At 36.6% G+C, this 22,961-nt stretch overlaps 1 protein-coding gene across 1 annotated transcript in view; it reads right to left on the minus strand.

The window, feature by feature from the left end:
* The window catches only part of COL12A1 (collagen type XII alpha 1 chain), a 99,619-nt gene that overhangs the window by 21,223 nt on the left and 55,435 nt on the right, over positions 1–22,961 (minus strand). The window contains exons 34-51 of the mRNA XM_064707404.1: positions 22,248–22,377; positions 21,452–21,594; positions 20,428–20,557; positions 19,410–19,552; positions 17,886–18,015; positions 17,571–17,690; positions 16,819–16,965; positions 16,002–16,118; positions 15,428–15,574; positions 15,266–15,340; positions 14,575–14,714; positions 12,603–12,726; positions 12,265–12,408; positions 10,269–10,433; positions 7,491–7,529; positions 7,258–7,396; positions 5,033–5,175; positions 4,554–4,663 (exon numbers count right to left, since the gene is read on the minus strand). Of these exons, the coding sequence (XP_064563474.1) occupies positions 4,554–4,663; positions 5,033–5,175; positions 7,258–7,396; positions 7,491–7,529; positions 10,269–10,433; positions 12,265–12,408; positions 12,603–12,726; positions 14,575–14,714; positions 15,266–15,340; positions 15,428–15,574; positions 16,002–16,118; positions 16,819–16,965; positions 17,571–17,690; positions 17,886–18,015; positions 19,410–19,552; positions 20,428–20,557; positions 21,452–21,594; positions 22,248–22,377 (2,286 nt within the window). The remainder of the gene's footprint in view (positions 1–4,553; positions 4,664–5,032; positions 5,176–7,257; positions 7,397–7,490; positions 7,530–10,268; positions 10,434–12,264; positions 12,409–12,602; positions 12,727–14,574; positions 14,715–15,265; positions 15,341–15,427; positions 15,575–16,001; positions 16,119–16,818; positions 16,966–17,570; positions 17,691–17,885; positions 18,016–19,409; positions 19,553–20,427; positions 20,558–21,451; positions 21,595–22,247; positions 22,378–22,961) is intronic.

Genomic DNA, 22,961 nt, shown 5'->3' on the forward strand with positions numbered 1-22,961 from the left:
TTTCTTGTTCTCTTCTGATGGCTGGGACCACACAAGATGTTTATAAGCCTGGGACTGCCCACTGGCTAAGAGACTGTAGTTCAGAGAGAAGATTGTTTCAGACCCAAAGATGCAGAGTTCAGTTTCCACAGATGACTCAACCAGAGGCATTAATTACATTGAGATCCAGGAAGTGATCAGAGAAGCCTGCCCAGAGCAAGACAAAATAATGGAAGATGCAAGAGAAAATTTCCACAAAAGAAATATGGTTACACAAATATATGCCAAAACAAGGGGAAACAGAGTAGATGAAGAGATTAATTAATTTCCAGTAATTAATTAATTACTGGAAATAGAAGACACTTAGGAGGGAGAAAGGAAAGATTGTAATAAAGAGAGAGTATGTTTACCAGGAGACAAGAATGAAGAGCTTGTGGGAAACATAGTAAAGCTTAAACAGAGGAACATATAAAACCTAAGCAAAGATTATCTTTCCAAACATTTATAGTATGCATGGCAAATGTTACAAAAGTTAAGTTTCAACATTTCTCTGAAAGAGCAAAAAATATTTAGGGGTCTCTGAGAAATAAACAAGGGCCACTTTAGCATGTGTAATATGCCGTTCCTGATCTTCAGGCAAAAGAAAGTTTTCAGGGGCTTTATATACCTTACCAACAGCACATGTTTCATATAAGTCATTATAATATCTATGTACTAGTTAAAATGTCAACACAATAAGATCAGAAGTAAAGAATCCCTGAAATATATATTTTTTTTAAATTTTCTCTTATCACACTACACAACATACAGAAACATATTGCTATTTGATGACTGCTTAAAAATTGGCACAAAGTTGAGAGATTCCCCTAAATGTCCTGGGTCAATAAGTGCCTCAACAATCTCATGGGAATTTTTTCCTTTTTTTCCCTTTTGACTATTTTCCCATGCAGACTTGTCTCCAAGGCATCAGCACAGCTTATCTGAAACTCTTTTAAAATTATGTGCTTACACTTTATATCTCAGTGCTGTGTACACAAGTGGAGAGTTTAATTAAAATTCCCAACCATATTCATTGAACAAATAATAATGATAAAAAATTATTACTGCATCATCCAGTTTAAACACATCACAGATGTAATTTACCAGCTCTGAAAGGTACCTAATATGCAAGTCCTTTTAATGGAATGTTAAGTATTTGTCACAATTTAAATAAAATAGAACACATTGCAGAGCAAATATAGATTATTATATTTTCATTAGCACAAAAAAAATAGTAAAGATAAATCTACATCAGAATGTTGAATGAGATCAGCTTGAAAAAGGTTCAAACAGAAATAACTGCTGAGCATCACCTATCCATCCAAAGAAGAAGCAATCCCAACAATCAAAAATAAGGAGAGTTCTCCCAAGTCATTGCCTCAGTCACTTAAACACTTAAATCACTGCCAGATCTGCATTCCAGCCTGAATCTCTTGGCCTAGGCAATAAATCTAATTAAAGGAGGCATCTGGTGTTTACAGTAAATAACACGTCTCTGCATTCAACTCCAACACATTTTGTTTTCAACAGTTTCTAAGACACCAACATAAAGAATCTGTTCTGATTAGTTCTATTTATTTAATTTATGATATTTTAGGAAAGAAAACATACTTTATTTTTTCTCTCCAGATGCCTTATAAGATAAATTTTGATGGTGTTCTAATCCTCTGCTAAGCGAATCACATCAATAGGCAAAGCAAACTATTTTCCATATGTCTATCAGCAGAAAGATATATACTCATTATCAAATTTCCTCTTGCTAACTACTGCTAAATGGCAAGCTAAAAGGAAGTCTAGTGTGGTAAGAATAAGAAAGTAGAAGCTGTCTGTCTCTCCAAAACATCAGTTAGAAATTTAATGACTGTCTCAGGCAGTCAGAATTTTTCCTATGGAACTTGCCAGATTCAACAGCTTTCACCACGGCTCTGCTACACAGAGTGTTCAAGTATGCCAAAGTAAATTTCCCCACAGTTAGGTGTAGTTAACTGTATTTCAGTGAATAAGCCAGTAAGTCACCAAATGAAAGCCACAAAAATGTTTAATATTTTGGAAAACCTCTCCTTGAATTGTAAGGATTTGTCATTTCTTTGAAACTGGACAGTAGGAGAAATTGCAAACATACCTTTAGAAATGTGTTAATCTTACTTTCCTTCCTTCATCCATCTGAAACTACTGCTATCCATTATTAGGAGCTAATCAGCACAGCTGATGCATAAGGCTTTCCTAGCAGGTGGGCTGGGAAGCCCATTATGCCATCATTAACAACCTGACTGAGATAGCAATTTTAGTAATCATCTGGAGAGAAGCCAGAAAAGTCATCTTAGTTTCATGGTGAAAAATCCCAAATATCATTCTAAACCAAGACTCTTCCAGCTACTTTAAATTTCAAAATCTGAACTTTTGATTCCTTTCTGGGAAAAAAAGACAGGGAATTACATTGCATTAAGTAACTGAGAAATTTTTTTCTTAAGAAATAGTCTCTTCAGCAAGAATTCGTAATTGTAAAGCTTTAAGGTAATTTGCAAATCACTGCTACTCCTCTTCATTTTTTGGCATCTTAGGATCACTTTCTCTCCATATGTATTCATGTATTTCACTATTAAAATGATACAAAATTTTTGATTTTTATTTGCCCTATATTTTTTTTTTTTACTATCAAGTGTAATAGACCATTTTACATAACTTCTAATTTCTGGCAGCTAGCAAGGGTCACAGATTTTTCCCCATTTGCTCTGATAAATGAGCAGAGCATCACTGTAAGGCCTGTCAGATAAGTTTGCTCAGCTTTATCACATTTAGAGAAACTATAACAGAAAACATTATTCTAAACATCAACTAAATTAGCAACAGACATTTAAAACAGACTACTGGCAGTAGAGCATGTGGAGAGCTCCACACCACTGACCCTAAGAAGTGTCAGCTCTCACAGCGAGATCTAAAATGAGGAACACTACATACTGCTTTGCACCTAAACAGTACTTGGGGATAATTCACCCTTCATACCAAAACAAGATACATCCTAGCCTTTACTGAGAGTTTTTCTCACTCCAGTAGATTCTTATACTTCCTTAAAATTGTGTTGTCCTACCAAGCTATTAAAAAAAAAAGGCAAATGTCAAAGATAAAATAAAGGCTGCTTAATGTAGGTATGATCCAAAGCTACTCATAATTATTGGTTACAAAATCAATGACATAAAAATTTCTTCATATAGTCAAAAATAATCAGGCCTAAATTCTAAACTAACCAGGCATAAATTCTAAAACAAGAATAACTGGATATAATGTAAGACTAGTTCGGGAAGTTACTCCATATTCTGAGGAAACCAATAGCTTTTATAGTACTGTGTTATTTTCATAATCACCTGTTTTTTAAACAGATGAAGTCACAAAACATTATAATGCTGGCACCAGTTATCTTTCCTGGCTTTCAGTCTAGCCAAGCTCGGTTGACAATTTGGCCTCCAGTATCAAGAAGTTGACAGAGGCAACCCCTTATCAGTATCCTCAAAGGAATGCTGGTAGTGGCAAGTCATGCAGAAGATGGTATCATAAAGAAAACAAATGCTATACTCAAGCCATATTTAGTCATCAGATGAAAACTTAACTAAACAGAAGGGAGATAAATGAAAACATGAAAATATGCATTTCAGCTAACCAAAAATGTTGCAATTTCAGCTTACTTTCTTGCCCTAAACATATATACTTAACACAGCAAGAAAATGTTTTTAAAATGTTTTTAGGTGTACATGTAGCCTGAGTCAAGCAATTCCTGATGACTAGAGGTAAGAGAGCTTGGGAACACCAAATTTTCATAACTTGGTGCACAAAATTAGAAAAGCAAGCACAGATCTATGACGAGTGAAGACCCATGCAGCAACATGTAAAGATTTCACTAGCCATTTTGTCAATTCACAAACTGCAAGCTTCATTCTAAATGATAAAGTGACCCTTTATGGGCTCTCTCTTTGTTGCTTCCTCAGTTAACATGACATTGGAATATTTTAAGCCCAGTGTTTTTAAGCAAAAAAAAAAAATCACACTTATGAAATATACACACATGTATTATGTTTGTTAAACATACAAATCTTATCCAATATGTTATTTACCTCCCAAAACTGGTTCCCTGCCTACTTACTTTCTCTGGCTGTGTCTTCCTCTGCTCTGAATTATTTCAAATCATTACACTCCCATGCAATCTTTTCTCACCACAACTTCCTTTCCTTTCTTTCTTCCACTTTAACTTTTATTCTTCCTCTTTCATGTGGCAGGAACCAGGCTACAATTTCTTTTTCAGATATATCCCTCCACTTGCACAATCTTAACAAATTAACAAATTCTTGACAAATCTTTTACATTGATTCAAAGAAGACCTATAACTTCAGAGATCGTGTTTTGCATAATCTGCAGGTCCCTATGTCAACTTAAAATACTATCCAAAAACCAGGTACAGTCACCTGACAGTGACTTGTGCTTGGCTTTCTTTTATTTAAAGGAATGGTACTTCAGAAAGCAACATCATAATTTCAATCCTTTACCTTATGGAAGCTTCCATAAAAGATTTTCTTTACGACATCATTATCAAAAGTTACAGTTTGAACCTCTCCTCTTACATCCTTGTTAAAGAATGACAGCACTTTGCTGGCAGCTGCAACAAGTAAAAATAACACATTTCATTTCATACACACTACTGAAATCACCATACTTATACAACCTTAAAGATAAAATCTAGTTTACCCCTTATTTGGGTAAACACAAATCATAGATGATCTTAATGACCTGTAAGTATATAGATGTATTTTCCTTTGATTTTAGAGTTTATACTAAAATTGAAATGCTGTTTAGATTAATTACTCTTAGTTGAACTATAGATCTACAAAGTTTAAAAAAATTTCTTAAAACTAAAAATGTATAATCCTTTTATCATGTAGAAATGCTTTGGGTTTGGATATATTTGATAAGAACATATGCAAAGTAACATATAACTTCTCAATGCAATAAGTATAAACATCCTTACGATCAAGCACAACTCCAACTTGTGGTTTGTAATCTCTGTCTGTAATCTGCCAGATTGCAAAAGGCTCGTTGGGGGATTCAGGCAGAAGGCGGAACAAGAGAATGATCGTGTACGCCTGCGGCAGCCCCTCCGGGTGAATCTCCCTGGCAAGACAATATAAAGGCATTTTTTCACAGAAACACATGACGAAAATTAGATAGTCATCATTTGCTCTTTTTCAAAGAAAAGATACAAGACTAACAGGGAGACCACAGTGTTTAGTGGAACAGAGCATTTTCACTACTCTCTCAAAGATAAAAAAACATTGTGATATAAAAACACTGTGATTTGTTAAGATGAACTCACAACTGTCTTCAGCTGGTCCCAGAACCACAATTAGAAAGGTTGCTTGAGTATGACCAAGAACTCTTGGGTATGTATTCTTGTGGCAAAATTCTGTATAAATTACACATGTTTTAAATTCCTTGTTGGTAAGTACAGAGAAAAAAAGACCACAACTTTATTCATTTTTTCATCTAGCCTGCTTCAGTCAGGCAACAGCATTTAACTATTGCTGCCCTTCAGGCACAGATACAGAGATGGAATACTTAATGTCTTCTTTGCAATTGGTGATGCATTTGGGCTCCAGCTCATTCTTTAGTGGCTCAGGTTTAAATTTGTGATATTTGGACTGCTACACATTAAATAAGCAGAGAGCCAAAAGTACATAAAAAAACCATGCATGAAACAGCCTCCGGAATTTTTCTGTAGGGGAAAGGACGGGAATGCAGGAAGAGAATGGCAAGAAAAAAGATGATCACTGCTTCTCCTTAACAATTTTTATGGAGCTCAGAAGGAGATTCAGTCACATGAACATAAACATAAAAATCTTAAATTAAAAGAGGAGCTGCTTTGTATGCTGGACAAAGCTTATGAACCCATACAATTAGGAACACTGCAATAAAAACCACATCACTAAGTCAACAACATCACACAGTACAGTGCAAGAATTCAAATATTAAAGTAGATATAGCAACACAACTTGTAATTTGGATAACAAATTATTTCAGATATGGAAACAACTATGCCACTAGGATCAGTATGAGTTTATTGCTTTGCTGACTCAGTCTAGAGTTTTATTTTCTGGGTTCTTATGAAAAATAAGTGCCCAGAATACTCTGGCGAGTCTACTCCACCTCTTTAGCAGATATTAGACTATGTACCACAACATTTCTAACAAAATGAAATAAATACGAAGCCTATCTTTTTATTGTATTTTCATCAACTTATCCTAAATGCAATATCTATCAATGCAAGAGAGTTGCAAAACTGGAATTATATGTATTTCCCTAGACTTCAAAAATCCGTGCTGTCAGAGACCTATCATCCCTGCAGGTATTAATGGCATGCCAATAAACTTAAAAATCCTCAAGTCCTCACTTTTGAAGCTGTGATCTCAGAAGGCTAGCAAAAATAAATTATTTTTTCATAAATCTCAGCTTCTGTGCTTGTGATCTTGTCTTTACCCAATCTGGCAGGATTGCAGACAATTTCAAAGACTTCCATGAGAAGAAAACTAAATTTTCCTAAATTTAATGGAAACAATAGGCTATTTTTAGGCATCTCCTCTGAACCAGAATAACCCTTTTTGAAAGGAGAAAGGTATTTCCAGTAAAACTAATTGCGAACTAAGTCCTTTTTCTCTTTGGGAAAAAATGTTGGCAATATCCATAATATTACCATAACCAAGCTCTAAGACCACGGGCCCTTGAAAACTCTGCTCCATTTGCCAAATAAGGCAAGTCAAGTAGAGGAGAAACTATCCTAAGTCAATGGCATCAATGTGCTGCCTACTGCAGTAAGAACAATGCTTCTGGAAAAAGTGATGCTAATCCCTCCATATTGAAACCACTTCTGTCCAGCAACATGGAATTCATTGTACTAAGGAAGTTGTTGTTCAACTGTCTAGGTATAAACTGTGGATTATATGCAACTTGAACGGTTAAGAAGCATAATCTCAAAGAAAACTAAGCAACTAGATTAATAGTGAACTATGATTTCAGAGGGAGAAATAGATTAACATTTAATGAAAACAATGATAGATGTTCTTCAGAGCGCATTTCTTGAAGCTTAGTAAAAAGAACATTACATTAATGCATCTTCCATAACACACATATGCTGTCTATAAACTCTGTTAATCCTTCATCACCTGGTCGCCATAAATATAAGTCTTGAGGTTTACTTACCGTATTGGCTGGCTAACAAAGGCATTTTTGTGGAGTTTATATGCTACATAGCTTGGGAAAGAGCCTGATTCCAGTGAAACTCCTTGTACAGAAGCAAAATGCTTCTCTGTTAGATTGTATGATTCCAGCATCTTGAAACCTTTAAATCCAGAAAGAAAATAAAAAATAAGAAACACCATAGAGTTGTAAAAGACACAAAAGAACCTATGCCAAAATATTAGACAATTACTTACCAGGTGAAGTGTATCCATCCAAGTAAATAAGGGGACAAGCTGAAAGATATGAAACAATATATAATTCAAAACTACTAAGCCTAACAGGATATGAACATATGTATACTTCAGAAAGTTTTACTACCAAGAAGTCTATGCTATTATTAATTCTGAGACAGTCTTTTTTACATTTGTCATAATGTGTCCTATGGTAGTTCTAATGTCAAAATCTCTACCCATCACTTTTAGTAGGGTTTTTCTACTCTGAAAAATTGGAATGACAATATGGAATGACAAATGAACCCCAAATATTTTAAGATTATAATTTATAAGAAGAAAGGAGGACAATGACACAGTCTTTCCATTAATATTTAAGGCATGAGTCAAGCTGCATAATAGCTGTCAGATTCTCAAGAAACAACTGGAAATTTATGTGGCTCCTCAGGAGCCAGCAGATGAGGCAGTTAGGGAACATGCAGTTGCACATGACAGGCCTGAGAATTTCTTATTTTTGCCATAGAAGGATCTAACTTGAATAAACAACTGAGCTTTACTTAGATAAGTTAAAACAGCATCACACAGTATAGCTGTACATCTTTAACACTTATTCCAGGGGTAAATAAGAGAATTTTGTGCTCTGCAGTTAGGGCACATTAGGCATCATTCTACTTTTAAAAGTTTTCAGTGACTGTTACTCTTGCTTTCTTCTAGTAGTACTTTTGAAATGCAAAATTAGATTACATAAAACACAATACTCATTTCAATATTTTAAAAAGTAACTTACTCCCTTGAGCTATATCCAACTATTTTGAAATCTAACTTTGTAATATGAACATATCTTCTGATGTACCTTAAATAAGATGGCAAATTGTATTTGGTTTGCATGGCAAGGCTTTGGTAATGGGGGAGCTACAAGGGTGATTTCTGTGGGAAGCTGCCAGATGTTTCCCCTGTGTCCAACAGAGTCAGCTCCATCTGGTTCCAAGACAGACCTGCCACTGGCCAAGGCTGGGTCCATCAGCAGTGGTGGCAGTGACTGGGGGATTACACATTTAACAAGGGGCGGTGGCTGGGGTTGGGGGTTGCGTGTGTTGGAATGGCACAACAGCCTGCAGCTGCAGAGAGGAACGAGAATGTGTGAGGGACAAAACTCTGTCAGGCACCAGAGCAGAGATTCCAGTGCATTCCTGGTCTTCCCTGTGGTGAGGCAGGCTGTCCCTCTGCAGACTGTGGAAGTCCACAGAGGAGCAGATATCTGCCTGCAGCCCCTGAAGGACCCTAGGGCAGAGCAGGTCTGAAGGAGACTGACACTGTGGGAAGCCCATACTGGAGCAGGTTCCTGGCAGAACCTGTGGCTCCCCAGAGGGAGAAGCCCATGCCAGAATGGGTTTGCTGGCAGGACTTGTTGACCTCATAAGAGACCCACAATGGAGCAGGCTGTGCCTGAAAGACTGCACCATGTGGAAGGGACCTAATGAGGTTCAACAAGGGCAAGTGTAGCATCCTGCACATGGAGGGGAATTACTCCAAATTCCCATTGGGAGCTGACTTACTAGACAGCAGTTCTGCTGAAAAGGACATGGGAGCTTGAGTGGAAAACAGACTGACCATGAGCTGGCAGTGCCCTTGCAGCCAGAGAGGCCAGTAGTATCTATTCCATCAGGAAGAGTGGCCAGCAGGTCAAGGGGAGTGATCCTCTGCTCAGCCCTAGTGAGGCCACATCTGGAGGGCCATGTCTAGTTCTAGGCTCCTCAGTACAAGAAAGACTGGGAGCTACTGGAAAGGTTTCAGCAGCAGAGCATGAAGATGAGAGGTCTGGAGCAGCTCTCTTATGATGAGAGACTGAGGCAAGTGAGCCTGCTTAGTCTAGAGAGCACTGAGACTAAAATATGTATCTCATTAATACATATAAATATCTCAAAGGTTGGTCAAGAGGATGATGTCAGACTCTTTACAGGAGTGTCCAGCAACAGAAAAAGGAGCAAAGGCCACAAACTTAAACACAAGAAGCTTCACCTCAATATGAGGAAGAACTTTCTTGTGTTGAGGGTGGCAGAGCACTGGAACAGGCTGCCCAGGAAGGCTGTAGAGTCTCTCTCTCTGGAGAAATTCAATATCGACCTGGATGTGTTTCTGTGTAACCTGCTCTGGGTGATCAGAGGTGTTGGACTGGATGATCTCTAGAGCTCTGTTCCAATCCTAACAAGGGCATTCTGATTCTATGACTCACACTGGGACAGTTCATGAAGAGCTGCAACCCATGGGAAGGACCCATATTGAGACATTCATGGAGGACTGTCTCCCATGGTAGGGACCCTCAATGGAGCAGGGGAAGAGTTTGAAAACAACTTCCCCTGGGGAAGAAGGAGCAGCAGAGACAATATGTGATGAACTGACCACTGCCCTCATTCTCTGTACTCCTGTGGTGCCCAGGGTGAGGAGATAAAGAAATCTGGGAGTAAAGCTAACTCCAGGAAGAAGGGTGGGGTGGTGAGATGGTTTTTAATACCTGGTTTTATTTCTCTTTATCCTACTCTGATTTCATTGATAATAAAATAATTTTTCCCCACATTGAGTACAGCCCATTACAGTAACTGCTCAGTTATTTCTCCCTGCCCTTATCTCAAACCAGGAGCCTTTCACTGCATTTTCTCTTCCCTGTCCAGCTGAGAAGGGGAGCAATAGAGCAGCTTTGGTGAGTGCCCAGCATCCAGCCAAGGTCAGCCCACCACTCACTTTAAGCAGTATATAACCAGACATATTAATTTGGGTAAAGGGAAACCAATGTCTTCTACTTACTTGAGGTAGCTGTCTCACACACAAAGGTGACAAGGTTATCTTGAATCTTCTCAAAGGCATCAAAGTCATCAACAATAAATACATGGCGTTCACTGGGTTTGCTGGCAATCTTGGCCAGTTCGTTGTAATCCACATCAGCCACACCAACCACAAAGACACTGAAGCCTGTAAAAATAACACTTGTTACTTGAAATGCAGCAAACATACATCAACATTTTTAATGTTAATGTTGCACAAACCATTGACTTGTGATGAGCTACCTATGAGCACACATTCCAGACCTCTTTTCACCTTGTGAAAGCTCTGAAAGATGTTTTGCATCTTTCTTTCAAAACTTTCTCCTCTCTCGTTTTTTTGGGGCATTATCCAATCTCATGTGGTCTTGGCTACATAGTCTCCTCACTCTTCAATACAAAACATACAATTCTCTCAACTCTACAGCATCTCAAATCTGTTCTGTGGCCAAAACCTTACAGACCATTAGTTACCCAGGTGTCTATCTGTTTCCATCTCTTGCATTTCATGCTTCTCAGTTTCTCTTTCCTAGAGTGGTATTCACATCACCAACTTCTACTTTCCAAGCTGTCTAGTTTTTCTCTATAATCACCAGATATGGTCAGATTCAGAAAGCAATTCATCTTAGCACCCTCACATGCTGAATTCAGAATAGGAAAAGTCATTGTTTGTCGTTGCCTTCCTTTGCTCTCTTCATTAGTCATAAAAGGACCCTACACAATGACCTTACTCTAGACATTTAGTTGTCAGATGTCTTAAGTTAAATGAGAAGAACCAGACCACAGAAGTGAATCATATCGCCAGGTGTAAATTTCATTGAAGAGAAACTGCACAGACATTGGAAAAACCAGTTGGAGGCCGAAATTTGGATTCACATTTATTCCAAATGATAAAAGAAGCTTTTTTTTTTTTTTTTTAAAGAAGCTAATTATTCCCCTGTAGCCAATTATGGTGAAACTTTGGCTGAAATACTCTGTCCAGCTTTGAGCATGCTTTGATATGTGTAGAAAACAAAGCAAGAAGAGAGGAAACTAAAAATGATAAGGGGTCTCAAAAACATGATCAACATGACATTGAAGGAAAAATAGGTTTGTTAGGTCTACAAAAGAGAAGACAGAAAGAGGAGATGACAGTAAGTTTCAAATACCAAGGCCCATTACAGTGGACAGCAATCAGTTTCTTTCCTGATTAACTAGGCACATGAAGACAGCAATCTCACTAGCATGGAGAAAGACTTAGGTGAAATGCAAGACAAAGGTCTCCTACCAGTAGGGTAGTTAAGCCCTGAAGCATATTTTCCAGGGAGACTGAGAAACCATCTAGACAGAGTTAATTCTTCCACATTAAAGAGACAAAGAAGATGATAGTTTGTGCTTTACATGCACGTGATTCCCATAAGGATGTACAACATCTCCCTGCTCAGAGATCAGGACTGGGAGGTTCAAGCACTGAAACGCAAAATGCCAAGTGCTGGGACAAGAACAGATTACTACACCCACATAAGCCACAATCAAATCTGATGAGGAAGTGCTTCTTAGCTCAAAATGCAAAAGGCAACAGGTCTATTCAGACCCAGCTCCTCCAAAAACAGTTACTTAAACTGGAGATCCATGGGTTTATACCAGATAAAACATAAACCTCAGGAAACCAGGCCCATTAAAACACAAGCACTAGTATGGAGTATACTTCCCAGTGATTTCTGGGGTCCAAACATCAAAAAGAGGAAGCAGTAACCAAAAGCTACATCTTTGAAATGATATGCATATAAAATCTTTGGGAAGCCACATCCTTCCCCAGAGAGAAGGCTTAAGAAAGAAAATCTAAGTCTAGGTCCTGAGAGCACAAATTCTTTGAATAGTTCTGATGTTTTCTCAAATACTCAGAATACATTTCTGAGTCCATAAAGGATGAGTAAATGATTCCCAGATGATTGAAGCAATACAGAAAAGAAACAGCCAGGTAGGTGCTGTGGACTGCTTACCAGAGTGCTGTATGACTGTCGCTGCTTTCCTCACCTCATCCTGAGACCGACCATCAGTGACAACAACAAGTACCTTGGGAACGCCTCGCCTCATGCCACTCTCCCAAGTCAAAACCTTTTCTTTGATAAATGTTAGGGCTTTGCCTGTAAAGTGTGCAATAAACAAGAAATCATCCATATTATCCACAAGAGAAGAATTCTTTTACTTCTTAAGGGCAACAGCACAGAACTAAAACACCACAGAAAAATCCCCTTCTTCAGCCATTCAATATTTGGATAATTACACATTTTCTGAAAATATTTTATCTTAAATAAATATAATTACAGGCCAGAATTACCTGTCCTAGTGTTTCCTCCTCTGTACTGAATGTTTTGAAGAGCACCCAGGGCCTGGGCTTTGTCATCAAATGTATTCAGTTTAAATTCAGATTTTGCCTCGTCACTGTACTGCACAAATGAAACCTGAAATGGAATATAACAGTGTTCAGTCTTATACCTCCAGATTCAGGCCAACTCTCTCAATTGAAATATCTAAATTTTTTAATTAATAATTTTTAAATAATCAAAAATTATTTTTAAAATACGTCTGATTATGCACACACATACGTATTTATATATATAGACATCACACCAATATGCACACAATTGTTCTTTCTTTCTTTCTTTCTTTCTTTCTTTCTTTCTTTCTTTCTTTCTTTCTTCTGTGTATAAAATGTAATATGACCTTAAATGCATATGATCAAATTCTACCTTTTACTATGGTGAGGTATATATGCCTATTTTCTAATTCTGAGCAGAGGTACAGTATCTACTAAACTTCTTCCAGCTTTTTTTTTTAGGAATAAAAATGAATTTGTCAATAGAATGTCAATAAAGGTGAATACATGCACAAGTACATACCCACTTGCCTTAAGCACTGAACTACAATAACTAAAAATTTATTGCTACATAATCTTTACTTTTTTATTTTGTTCCTTTTAATATTCTGTAAAATTGCAATATCATAGCATTCTATTTTAATGCTGAATAGAAATATTTCTGTTATGTATATATTCACATTTGTTGTAGTAAATTCCCCCTTTAAAAGTATTAATTTTCAATTAAAAACCTCAGATTGTTGCATCTCAAGTGGTATGTGGCTTCAATATTTTATTAAACATTAGTGTTTATATGTGTCTGTCACCTTTATTGTCTTCCCTACTTCCTTATATATTAGCAAGAAAAATATATGAAGCAAAAACCAAATGAACAGGAAAACTACTCAGTATAGACTAGAGCTAAGAATGATAAAGATTGTCTGACACAAAAGGACTTTAAGTACTATCTTTTCTTCAAAAGTCTAGAGAGTTAAAGATAGGGAATCAAATTACTAAAAATATGCCTAGAAGATGAAAAGCAGACCTTTAACAATGTAAATATCCTGTCTGCCTTCTAACCAAAGAAAATGCATTGCACCTGCAGCTCTTTGCAACCAGAAATACCATGCAAGAAACTCCCTTGGACCTCATGTCATTCATTTCATTTAGTGAAAGAGAAGTGTTTATGGGAACCTAGACATTGATTTCATCCAGCCTCCTACAAGTAGAAGAAAACTGATAATGGTGCAATGGTTATGATAAGAAGCCAGACAGGAAGTTAGTTTGACATAACTATGAGCAGCTCAGAACTCCTGAAAGTCTATCCCTCATTAGCTATATCTGTTTACTCCCTCAAAATTCATTAAGAAGACCTTTTCATACTTTTACTATGCCCACTGTAGAGTGGACTCATGTTAGCACAGCATGAAAAGGCTTTTGCAAGTGCCTTTTTCAAAGGCATTCTGCTATTCAGTGCAGTGGGACTCTAGGGAGCTCAGCAATGGCAAGCCAGCTGGACCCTGCAGGCACAGGACTCATCTTTTACACTGAGAATTTAAAATGTGGCTCTCAATCAGAAGTCAGAATCTCACTAAAACAGACTTCTGATATGACAGAGACAAAACCTAGGATACAAGAACTAAGCAGTGTGCCAGATGCCATATACAAAGAAACAAAAACATAAAATTGACCATACATCATCCCAGTTTCTCTACCTGGAGGATTCCCACAAACTGTACTTGTATTTCAGAATATTAACATCTCAAAATAGAATGGATTTTCCTTGTATTTATAAAATGCAAAATATATTTCATAAATAATAGGCATGCACACCCAAATACACGTCTTTTACAGCAATCTAATATAAAAAATGACAGCATTCTGAAAGGAAGTAACAATTCAGGTAATCTTCAATTTCCCTCCAAAATGTACCCAATGGGAATAACAAACCTACCTGGATTCCAGCAGGATTGATTAAATCAAAGGCTCCTACTGTACTAAAAACAAATTTCACTACTTTGTTGAAATTATCATCACCAATACTCCAGGAAGCATCAGTCAAGAATACTATGTCTGCTTTGGCACCTCTGCATACTGAAAGTCCAAGAAAAGGAACCCTTAAAATACATCAACCATACCACCATGAAATAAATATTGCTTCAAAATTTGAAAATTCAAGAATAACAAATATTCAGCAAATGTCTACTACCACACATTCAACCTGGCACATGACTAATGCTCTACACAAAAACATTTATTAAAATATATCAAAGAAAGCTTCAAGAAATGTCAAAGAGTTCAAGATTAAAACGTAAAAATTGTAAATTACTTTTTTTCCTTGATCAGCTACCATAAAACATGAATTGTCTGTTGAGAGCAGAAAAAATCATAGACTTTCTGCAGAGCTATAGAATATCAATAATCTTTTCCCCAAAGGTGTGCATCTTGCTGTTCTAAACCAGGAAATGCTGAAGTCTAGCAAAGCTCTAGAGCAAAGGGATGGCATTAGGAAAGGTCTCAATATTCATTTCCCTAAAAGGCTGTGCTAGTTTTAAATCCACTTAAATTTATGAAAATTTGAGGTAAACTATGAAGTAGTAGAGCAACTACACACAAATATTGAATAATTCTAGAAACAAACATACCATCCCGAGCTGGAGGGATTGTGGGAGGTGGAGGAGGTGTAGGTGGTGGAGTCGGTGCCTCTGTAGGTTTGAGGACTGAAAAGAAATAATAATTTTATTCTACAGCTGAAACAAGACAAATTCTACACCTAAAACTTAAAGTTCACAATATCTGGTACCTACCTGTATGCTCCCTCATAGAGACTGGAGGTCCCTCAAGGTTAGGGGTCTGAACAAAGACAGTAGCATTGTATTCTGTGTCTGGTGAGAGGCCAGTAAAACAGTGGCTTGTTTCTGACCCACGAATTGTGATTTCCTGTCCTCTGGAACCTGTCAAAAAAAGCCCAATGGAAAGAAAGTTAGAACCTATTACTTCCCTTCTGATATATATATATACTAAAGTGTGGTAATGAAGAAACTTCTTGAGAGGAGGTTTGGACAGCGCTCTTATTCTTGTCCCATAACAACCTTTCTAGACCAAAATTGTGTGGTGATTGTGAACCCTGGAGCACACTGGAAAGTACAATTGCAGCTCACATGTGAAACCAGGCAACTGGTAGGTCCACTTGACAATAAACAGTAGTCCCTCTTTGCAGCCTTTTCACCACTCAAGAAAAACAGGTTATACTCAGAGCTTTAAAACTCAGTCAGATGTATCATTATGGCTGGTGCTTACCACCAATCCGAGTAAGTGGTGCTCTCACTGACATAAGACAATTATGTTTCTAGAAAATGCAAAAAAATAGAACACACTTACCATCAGTTGGGTTTAGCTTCAGTCTGTAGGAAGTTGCCGACCGATGAGGTGACCACCGGATACAGAGAGTATCCCAACCCACTTTGTAAGTTGTTAGGTCAGTGACATTCAAATATACTGTGAAAACCAGCACAACAAAATGAAAACCATATTAGCAGTGCTGGTTTGGAACTTGATTTTTAAAAACACTTGCAGAAAGAAAGAGCTTTTCTAGTCAAATCTCCCTATTTTACACCCTACAGATCCCCACCTAGCTATTTGCAAAGGCCCCAGATCTCATAATGGGTAACAGCCCATTTTATGAGTTTTCACACGAAGTTGATTTCTTCACAAAATAAGAAATCTCCAAAAATAAAAATCTGACCCATATATATAGCAGCATGAAAAGAATGTACTTGATTCATCATAATTGAAGAAATTTTTTGAAGTGCCTTAGCTGAGGCCATCATCAAAATCACTGGACATTGCTATGAGGTAAAAGCAGAGTATCAAAAAGCCTAGACCTGCTTAGTAACATGGTTAGATTTTGCAGTACCCTGGAGATGGGTAAAGATTGACTCCAAGTATAGCTTAACAAAATTTTAGGAAATAGACTAGAAAATTTTATTTCATCAAGTCATTACTTTAAAATATATTTTCATTACTCTTTCCACGATCAGTGTTTATAAGATCTACCTCATGGACAGATGACAAGTACTCTCCATGAGAGGATGCTCATGCTTCCTAGCAACCAGCCATCAAAATCTTCTCTTAATCAACATTATCTCTTACCAGCACATGTATCTAGCATGACTACAACAAAATTGTTCTGACTTACACGTAGTGCCTTGATCTGTCAAAGGTATGCTCATTCCAGAATCATACTGGGCATAAACATTCACATCATAAGTAGTACTGGGAGACAGGTTATGCAAAGTGTAGGAAGTCACTTCTCCCACAAAAAACTCCCTGGGCTCATTTGAACCTTGAATCAAGGAAGCATTAAGAACAGAGAAAGAAAGAATCATGATTACATGAACTACAAAACTATTCCGTCTCTTACACATCAGTAAATGTTAACCTCATTTTTCCTAAAATAAAGCATATTGATTTCTTAAATTTTAGCATATTACAATGCTGCAAACAGAACATACACATAGTTTTACAAACTATTGTGCAATTTTTGTTTTCAGCTTCTAGAAAGATATGTATATTGTTTGAAGGCCACATAAAACAAAAGTTCTGCAGGACATTAATACCCAAATACCTGTACAATATCCTCTCATATACACCAGTTCATAGCCTTAGAAGGACAAGAGGCATTAAAGAGGCTAAAAACAAATCAGGTCACTGTATAAAGTTTTAACTATACAATTCAATCCCTGTAATTGAATGTCTGATACTACAATTGACAGTTTGTGTTTATTATAGAATACTGATCATAAGACTAAAGTTTCCATGAAAATTGGTAAGCAGAGGAAATAAATAGATTGTTTAACACAAAATGATACTTATGATTCCTACTCTGGTCCGCCATTAGCTACTCACTGTTCTAAGACTGGTATACTCAGAATGAACAAGTTTTCTTACCCACAGGCTTGTATACAATTTTATAGCCAAGAACAGGGGATGGTGAAGGATCCCAGGAAACTCTGAAGCGTGTATACCATTCGTCAGTTATATACATATTTTGAGGAGGAAGCAGGCCAACTAAAAAGAAAGAAAAAAACCCATTCTAATTAGGCTACTAATTGTTTTTCAGTTTTTAGAAATGCAGATTGTTACTCTGCAAGTAACAATCATATCAAGGACATAATTAACTTAATAAAATCTTTACAATGTTGAAGTATTCAAGGAATATGTCTTAAATTTAAAAGCAATAATCAATATGAAAACTATAATTACCAGTTCTGCCATTTCCAGTCAGTTGACCACCATCTCCATCTTCATACACAGCAACAACAGTAATTTTATATGGCGTATCTGATTGTAGTGGTTGTAGTATCACATTATTCCTTATGCCAGGAACTGTTGTCTAGAACACAAAAGAAACAGAGGTAAACACATTCACAGTCTTGCAACTGATCAGTAGTGACAGTAGCTAGAAACAAAAATTTGTTCTGACATTTGGCACACTATGTTTTATGTCCATCATAGAAAAAGTCATTCAGGATACCTTAAGGGTTATAGCCTATAAACAATTATCAGTGTTTTTTTATTTTGAATGACAAAACATTGTGGCCAATACAAAAACATAAATCAAATTGATTCTTCAGTCCCAACACACATCAGACTGAGATGCTGCAGTTCTCCACCAAAATTTCAGTACTCTTCTCTCACAGAAATATAGAAGTCATAATGATGTGGGTTTTTTCTTGGGAGATACAAGTTATTCTGAGAAGGAACCTCTAAATACATTGACATATAAAAGTACTCCCATTTATGGATCCCTCAATCTCAACGTCCTTATGTAGCCATGCACTATTGCTCCCTTCTAATTGAAAATGTAGGTATAAATCCAAAAGTGATCCTGCTCCTTAAGGAAGACATAAAGCACTGAAACTAAGGGAAGTAATTTGAGGTATCTCTCTCAAAAGTGCATGCCAGTCAGTACTCGCTATGAATACTTGATTAAAATTTTCAGTTGTTTGAGACTTGCTGTTTTTATGGATTGTCCAATCTTTTTTGCAAAGATATGTGTGTTGACAATATGTGTGTCCTGAATAATGAGTCCAGTAGGGAATTTTCAAACAGTGAATTTTCAGCATGTGCTATACAGTAATAGAAAAGCAATCAAAATGTCATTTTGGCTGGTGGCAGTTGGCAGGAATTCTGCCATTGTCCTCTACAGGATCTGAGCTTTGCTTTGCTATAAATACTCTGTGAATTTTATAAGCTTCAGAATAACTTGTGCTATCATTAAGGTGCAGGAAATGAAACACACTTACAATTCATACTGAAACTTAGAACAGCAAGTTAGATGCTGAATCAAAGTTAACATTGGCATCTTATTAGACTCTGTCAATTCTCTTCAATTTAGGAAATGCAGATTTATGTTTATTCTGTATCCTGGAACACTGACTTTGTAATGAATACAGTATGAAGTAATAGATGGCTATTCAATCCATCACACTTCAATGAAATGCCAGGAAGCAGATTCTGTTCAGAATTTTCTGATTAGTGTGTGACTCGTATATTTAACATTATTTCACATACATATTTGTTCAAGAAACCATATATTTTCTTTAGCTTCATGGAAAAAAAAACCCTGTTTTATACAAACCATGGCTTCCTAACATTTACAGCAATGATCAGAAAACCCACAGAGCCTGCACAGTGTACTGCATGTAGAACACATCTTGATTTTTGTGTAGCCTAAAGAATTGACTGAAAATATCTCAGTGCTTACTAAGGAATTACAGAACTTACGTATTCATCAATAGGGTCTCCCACAGTGGGTGAATAAATGATTCTGTACTGCTGGACTGGCCCATCAGCATGGTCCCATTGCACAGAAAGGCTGTTTGTGGTCTCATCAAATACTCTCACATTCCTTGGACCACTGCGAGGCACTGAAGAATGAAAATACAGAAGGTTTTACAGGGCATGATACCTCTAGATCAGTGTCACCCTCATCAATTCAAATGTTGCCCTGAAGCCAAAGTCAAGGGCCCTTCCTGAAACCCTGAATAAATATATATACATGGGGAGATTAAGTCAATGATCATGCCTGAAGATCTTAAATAGAGACAGACAAACTGAAACAGTACAGAAGGGAGAGAATATCCAGATGTGCAAAGTGAGCATCCACACACATTCTGCTTCTCAAACTCCTGCAGACAAGTATTACTGTAGCCTGCCACATCTTCAAGTTTTAGATTAATATAGGGATTTTACAAGGAAAACATAGAAGAAGCAAAATTATTGTTGCAGACAGGTTTTTTTTCATGTTACTTCTAGTGTGAATTTTAAAGAATCTAAGCATAACACAACCAAGATCCTATGAGACAAGGAGATTTTGGTGTTTAGGTGTCTGCAGCAAAAAACAAACAGCTGGGGAGGGCAACACATACAATTACTATGTCAGACAGCAACCATGAAGCCCTTTTTTTCTATTGACCACTAATTCTACTCATCTTAATAGGCTATTTTTTTAATAAAAGTTATATTGTTATTCATTGGTAATTTGATTTTGAAAAGAGCTTTTTAACTCTTATATTTCCCAATTGAAAATACATTGCTAATAATTCAAGTACCACAACTGACAGACAGCGTAGCAAAAATTCCCTGCCACAGAGACCTATAATTGCTGCAGGCATAATTCAGATGCATTAATTCAGAGTTGCACTAAATAGCTTATATTATTTGTAATTGTAACTAACATATACGTTCTTCACACACCAGTTTTGAATTATATTTCACAACACAAGTACTGACTGTCTCTTACATGTTCTTCCCTGTGCTTGGCTTGGATTTCCCTCTCCATCCGCATACAGAGCTATAACATTTATTGAGTAAGCAGTGTCAGGAGTCAAGCGTTCCAGAATCACATCACGAGTATTGCCTGGCACCACAATCTAAACAGAAACAACAAGCACGTATATAAATAAAGTTTCTGCTTATACCATCCTTTTTTAGAAAATAATTTGAATGAAATATAGAAAAATTGGTAACATGACCATGCTGCACACTGTCCAAGAAAAATAACATAAATTCAAAATAAACATGTAATATTGAAAAAAATTCAATACCGGTGAAAAAAAGAACAAACAGTATAAGGAGCTCTCATTTTGCAAACACATTTGTTACTTTTTACATTTTACATTAAAATCATTCAGAAAAAATAGGAGAAACATTCATAATCTGAAACTAAAAAAGTAATTTCTGTAAAAATTTACTATGTATAAATTATACTATGTATAAAAAGTCCTTACAATTCCTTACATAAAAACATGTACATCTAAATGTACAATATGGGTCTTCATTTTATGTTAGTACATTCATAGTCAAAATTTTAAAACTGCACTTATTCACAGGAATTCTTACTTCACACCTGGAGGGTGCTTTTTTACCCATATCCAGATTTCACTGCTCACCAACCCCCACAAAAGACTAATGATTTAGGGTAAGCAGATGGCATCTGGTTTCCTAATTACAATTCCTGATAAATATTTGTTGTCTCTGACTCTCTTGAAAAAAACAATTATTTAACTCATATTTATCCTATGATATAGGATACTCAATCATCAATACAGAGTTTTAAATGGGAGAGTATTATTTCTTATTTCTTTCATTTTACCAAATTAAGCCTCTATTAACAATGGACTAGACTCCTATAAACACTGTGCTTTCTGCAGAGACTCTCCTGGGCAGACAGTTGGCCTGAGTTTACTGTTATTTTTTACACTCATCAAAGGAAGCAATAGTCTCTACACACATTTGACTAATAGTATAAAAGCTAAATTACTTACAGATTCTGATGGCCTTGGGCCAGAGAGTGGAGCATAATTAATTCTATATTGCTGTACTGGACCTGGAGCAGGTTCCCAACGGACATTCATGCTGTTTGGTGTGGGATTGTAAACGTGAATGTTTCTTGGTGTTCCTCGCTCCACTAGATAAAGGATAATTTAAATGAAGTTTTACAAAGTTGTAAGTTCTATTTCTAAATGAATTTACAACAGTGCTCAAAAGAACCTGAAAAGCACCTCAGTTCAAGATAAACATATTACTTTTGTTAGCCTAAAATTTACAAAGCTAAAAATCTCCATGTTCAGTCTTTCCAAACTTCCATACGAGGCAGCAAAGTACGTGTTTGTACTGCAAATTGAAAATATGATCATAACACTTTGTTTTCCTATTGTTGATCAGATATGTATGAAAAATAACCACAGACTACATATTTTAGGTCAAGCTGACATTAGTAGCCCAAACTTCTTAGAAAATTTTAAGTACACGCATGGACATTAGCATGGATTAACAGCAATATTCACTCTTTGTTCACAAGTATTTCTACTAGCACTGCAATTAAAATGTTACTGTTCTGTGAAGTAAACACTAAGTGTGCTGCACAACTTTTGGAGCTAAGCTTGCCTGAGTTAAGTGGACTGAAAGCCTCCACACAAATAAGCAAAGGAAACAGAATAATTTACAAAGCTGCAAAAATAACCAAACAGGTAAACCTTTAAAGTAAAATCAATTTCTAATGATCTGGGGCCATTCATAAAAAAATCCTAACATTTTCTTGAAAACGGCCATTTTACTTACAGGTGCGTCCGGTGTCAGAGGTACGTCCACCATCCCCCTCTTGGAAAACTGGAACCACAGTTACAGTGTAAGGTGTGTTGGGTTCAAGAGTCCTCAGGATGACATAGTTTGTATTTCCTGGTACTGTGGTCTATAAATTTAAAAAGAAAGGGTCAAGAAACTTACAAAAACATGCCAAAAAATAGTTTAAGCTTTTTTATTTATCACATACACCCCTACCATATCTAATTTCCAGACTGGATGTGATAAAAGCTTTACAAAAGGTGAAGCTTAAAATAACATGGTTTTTGGTATCTTCTAGTACTGCTTTTCAAGAAGATTCTCTCTCAGACTTAATACAAATAAGTTGTATTTGTACAACTCCTATTTAGCTCCCCTACAGCTCTCTCCACTTTTGGGTCCAGATCCTGCTGTACTAATGAAAGTAGCAGAATCTGCCATAAACTCTTTAATGTCTACTATTTAGCAGCTCAGATGCATTAAAATATCACTTTCTAAGTTTAAAAAAACCATTACATAGCACTACAACATGCTGATGACAAGAAGTATAATGAGCAGCTCATGTTAGGAAATAAAACTCCACAGCACTTAAGAATATTTGTCATCAGTAGCACCTTAGTTGCTTTTGAAACAATGGCATTCATTGTTTCATTGCATGTACGACTCATTTCATGTGCACATTGATTTGCAGTGATGTAGAAAAAGAAACACAAC

The sequence above is a fragment of the Zonotrichia leucophrys genome, chromosome 3 (genome assembly GCF_028769735.1).
Source record: "Zonotrichia leucophrys gambelii isolate GWCS_2022_RI chromosome 3, RI_Zleu_2.0, whole genome shotgun sequence".
In the NCBI taxonomy this organism is placed as follows: domain Eukaryota; kingdom Metazoa; phylum Chordata; class Aves; order Passeriformes; family Passerellidae; genus Zonotrichia; species Zonotrichia leucophrys.